Source organism: Pyxicephalus adspersus, chromosome 2 (assembly GCF_032062135.1).
Source record: "Pyxicephalus adspersus chromosome 2, UCB_Pads_2.0, whole genome shotgun sequence".
Taxonomy (NCBI): domain Eukaryota; kingdom Metazoa; phylum Chordata; class Amphibia; order Anura; family Pyxicephalidae; genus Pyxicephalus; species Pyxicephalus adspersus.
The window spans coordinates 35,345,350-35,350,049 of NC_092859.1; the positions used below are offsets into that span (position 1 = coordinate 35,345,350).

At 37.1% G+C, this 4,700-nt stretch overlaps 1 protein-coding gene across 1 annotated transcript; it reads left to right on the plus strand.

Moving 5' to 3' along the window:
• The first annotated feature begins 2,532 nt into the window (after nt 1-2,532).
• Nucleotides 2,533-4,675, plus strand: LOC140323384 (uncharacterized). Its single transcript, XM_072400391.1, has 2 exons — nt 2,533-3,179; nt 4,167-4,675. The coding sequence occupies exons 1-2, from the start codon at nt 2,679-2,681 to the stop codon at nt 4,464-4,466; spliced, it is 801 nt and encodes a 266-aa protein (XP_072256492.1). The 5' UTR covers nt 2,533-2,678; the 3' UTR covers nt 4,467-4,675.
• The last annotated feature ends 25 nt before the right edge of the window (nt 4,676-4,700 follow it).

Consider the following 4,700-nt stretch of genomic DNA (forward strand, 5'->3'; position numbering starts at 1 on the left):
CTTCATCCTGTTCCACTGCGGCACTTCATCCTGTTTAGCTCAAATTTACTTACCTGCCAGTCAAGTATAAATAATTGAACGAACACACACAAATCTTTTCAAATTAAACAATTTTATTGTAAAAAATGTATAAAATGAAAAGATATAAATATTTATTTTTTTGCAAAATTTTTGTAATTTTAAATTTTTGGAGTGCCCGCAGCTCACTTCTCTCCTCGGCAACTGTCTTGGCCACTTCGGTGCTACATCACCTCCATTTTCTCCAAAATTTCCTTTCTTCTTTATCAATCAAAATCTGTGTAGGAATAAAAAAAGAATGTTAAGTACACATATATTGTGAAGCCGACACATGGATATGAGACATTTTCACATAAACAAGATATGAATGCTTACCAACACTTTTTTGCCATCGGCCCTGACGTGCCTGGCTCAGGACTTTCTCGCTCTCCCTCTGATGCTGTAATAAGAGCCAAAAAAAAAATTAAAATTTCATCTACACACAATTATATGCAACCTACCTCTCTGAAAGTTGGGTACATACGTGGCTCAATTTCCACCACAGACTGTAATACCTCCTCTTCTGCTGCAAACCAGTATCAACTCTGCATAAAAAAAAAATAAAATACATATTTACACTATATGTAAAATAATCTATATGTGTCATATTTACAAAATTGTACAATTTTTCCTTATAACCATATACTGATATCCTATTCATATATTTATTTGTTCCAGCGGAGTTCTTCATCCTGTTCCACTGCGGCACTTTATCCTGTTTAGTTCAAATTTACTTACCTGTCAGTCAAGTATAAATATTTGAACATACAGCAATTGTTTACCAAAAAATTATTAGAGAGTAAAAAATTTTGAAAATAAAAAAATAATATTTACCTTTTTTACAATTTTTTTTGATTATTCTTTTCAGTGCCCGCAGCTCGCTTCTTGCCTCGCGCACCGTCTGGGCCACCTCTTTCCAACATTGCTCCAATGCCTCCAGTTTACAAAGAATTTCTTCCTTTGTAGAAACTGTTTAGGAATAAAAAAGAATATTAGGTACATATATATTGTGAAGCCGACACATGGATATGAGACATTTTCACATAAACAAGATATGAATGCTTACCAACACTTTTTGCCATCTGCCCTGACGTGCCTGGCTCAGGACTTTCTCGCTCTCCCTCTGATACTGTAATAAGAGCCAAAAAAAAAATAAAAATTTCATCTACACACAATTATATGCAACCTACCTCTCTGAAAGTTGGGTACATACGTGGCTCAATTTCCACCACCAATCTCCAATACCTCCTCTTCTCCGGAAACCAGTATCAACTCTGTAAAAAAAAAAATTAAAATACATATTTGCACTATATTTCAAAATAATCTATATGTGTCATATTTAGAAAATTGTACAATTTTTCCTTATAACCATATGCCGATATCCTACCTTCCACCTCTACTGGCTCCTCCGGACGGCGAGGCTGGTCAATTGACCCTACAATCAACTCTGCATAAAAAAAATAAAATACATGTTTGCACTATATGTAAAAATAATCTATATGTCATATTTAGAAAATTGTACTATTATTGTTTATAACCATATACTGATATCCTACCTTCCACCTCTACTGCCTCCTCCGGACGGCCAGGCTGGTCAATTGAAGCTACCATCAACTCTGCATAAAAAAAATAAAATACATGTTTGCACTAAATGTAAAAATAATCTATTTGTCATATTTAGAAAATTATACAATTTTTCATATAGCCATATACCGATATCCTACCTTCCACCTCTACTGGCTCCTCCGGATGGCCAGCCTGGTCAGGGGTCCCCAGAATGTACTGTGCATAAAAATAATATCAAAAAAATTTTGAAACTATATGGAAAAATAGGTTTTTTATCTACCTATCTATGGAAAAATCTATGGAAAAATATAGGAAAATATGGAATATGGGAAAATATGGAATATGGAAAAATATTTTTTTTTTTTTTTTTACCTTCTGTCTCTACCGGCTCCTCCGGACGCTCCTGCGGTTGCTCCTCTACCTCCCGAGCACACCGTCCTAATGCATAAAAGCAAAAACATTTTTTTAGGAGATTTCAAAACAATTTTTAAAAAAAATTAAAATAAATTTAAAATAATAATGCAAAAAATTACATACCTTTTAACAAATATTTTCAAAAAAAATTTAACTTGCACAAAGTGACAAAATTATTACTTACGTTTTCTGTCAATACGTCGTCTCAACGTATGCAGCACGTCCCTCTCTCTGTTCTTCAGATCAGACCACCTTTTACGCAACTGATCTTTAGAACGGTCAACATTAAATTTGTGCCGCAACCTCCTCTGTAATTTCTCCATTATCCGTTTTTTTCTTGCATTCTGGGATTTATAAGGCCCCCTTCTGCCATCATAATCACTCTTCTCAAGGACCTCCACCAAAACCTCCATCTCCTCTCTAGACATAGGTGTGGCTCTCTTGGAAGACATAATTGCATCACAGACAAACATATAACGGGAAGTGGGTGGGTGTTTGCAAAGTCCTGTGGGAAATCACAAGTGCAAAGTGCAAGATCCAGCGCGGTTGTTCGTACGAAAATTCATCCGAGAATTCGATCTAGAAACGAACATTTTTGAGGTGGGTGATGCTGCATATTTTTACATGTAATCCTAAATATTATGTTTAGAGTTTTGTTACATTTTATATTTTACTGTTTTTCACAGATCATGGCATATGATGCTTTCAATAACCCAGACTTCCTGCGTGAGTTTATTGAAGCATACAGGTCCCATCCCTGCCTGTGGAAGGTGAAGTCTGCAGATTATTCAAACAGACACATGAAACTAAAGGCGTATGACGCGATGGTCGAGCTCAGCAAGACCGTTCATCCTGACGCTGACATTAAATATGTTAAACAGAAGATTCAAAACCTGCGTACCGTGTTCAAAAAGGAGATGAACAAAATAAAGTCTTCACAGCGGTCGGGTGCTGCTGCAGATGACATATATGTGCCTAAACTTTGGTACTTTAATCTGTTGTCATTCACCGCAGATCAGGATGAAGGTCGCCCATCGGTGTGCAGCCTGGGAGAAGCGGACAAGGATGCTGGGGAAGGTACAAACCGGGATGCTGAGGAAAGCCTTGATGAGACTTCTGATCTTTTCAAGACACCAGACCTGGTAAGTTTTTTTTAAATATCTTTATTATTACATTTCTAAAAACACAGGCACAGATACATATAGGAAAGTATAAAACATATAGAGTTTTATTACAAACATTATTTAACAATTTTATTACAAACATTACAGATTATATCATGCGATCCTGCCATTCAAGTGCTCCAGTAGTGTTGAAGTACTCCAAGTACTTGCTTCTGCTTTCTATAGCCATCACAGAAGCATTCTGAGGTACTGCAACCTGGAGATCCACTAGACCAGTGAATTGATTACTGCTTTCACCCGGTGTGGCTGTAGTAGAATCTTGCTCCATTAGAAGACCAAATGATGCACCGCAATTATGGCGGCGTAGGAAATTATGTAGCAAGCAGCAAGCATAAACTACCTTGTCAATTTTGTCTATGCGGAGATTGATAGCAGTATGAAATATTCTAAATCGATTTGCTAGAATACCAAAAGCATTCTCAACCACCCTCCTAGCACGAGATAACCGGTAATTAAAATTTTTTTTCTCTTTGTCCAAGTTTTTTTGAGGATATAGTTTTAACAGGTTTTCATGTAAAGCAAATGCTTCATCTGCAACAAACACAAAGTTCAGTCCCTCCACAGTTTGGCTGTTCCTGGGTAGGTGCAGTTGCTTGTTCATCAGCTTCCTGTGAAATGGCGTACAATCCAGAACCCCTTCATCAGACATGCGCCCATTTCTTCCTATGTCCATTAAAATAAAGTCGTAACGGGCATTCACTATTGCCATGAGCACAATGCTGAAAAACCCCTTTTAGTTATAATAAAAAGATCCACTGTCTGCCAGTGGGGTAACTCTTACATGCTTCCCATCAATAGCTCCTCCACAATTTGGGAAGTTCCATAATTCTTGAAAATCAGAAGCGATGGCCTGCCATTCCTCTGGTGTATCAGGAAACTGAAAGAAGAATATAGGAAGAGTTTAATATGCATAATAATAATATGTTACATTTATTTTTCTTGCAGACTTCCTCCTGTATTGAACCTGCAGAGAGCTCACCTGCCGCTACAACCTCGACTCCTATGAGTTCAAGTCAAAAAAGGGGTAAAAAAAGGAAAAATCAGGAGCTGGAAAAAAAGGAAGCTTACAAAAAAGCCATGTCCGTATTACATGAAAAAGAGGATCACTTGGATGGCTTTGGCTTTTATATAGTGTCCAAACTACGTCAGATGAGCCCAGAGCAAGCAGGTGCTGTGGAGTTCATCATGACAGATTTGGTCAACAAAGGAATGAGGAAACAACTTAACCCACAATTCCCTACCTAATCATACCCCTATTACCCACAGCCTCAACCTGCCCCTGTACAAACCCAACGCCACCCTTATGAGTTCCATCACTATCCTTCCTCCAGCACACCGAATCAATACAGTTTTGGCAATGAAAGCCACCATTTTACTGATTTATAGTGGGGGGGGGTGTTAATTTAGTTTTAATGGTTTGGTTTTAAAAAAGGTTATTTATTGTTATTGTTATTTATACTATTTTAACTATTGTTATTT

Bases quoted from the DNA above. Each gene is read 5' to 3' on its own strand.
- LOC140323384 (XM_072400391.1), top strand. From the start codon at position 2,679: ATGTTTAGAGTTTTGTTACATTTTATATTTTACTGTTTTTCACAGATC. The intron at 3,180-4,166 runs GTAAGTTTTTTT...TTTTTCTTGCAG, and splicing joins TTTTCAAGACACCAGACCTG to ACTTCCTCCTGTATTGAACC.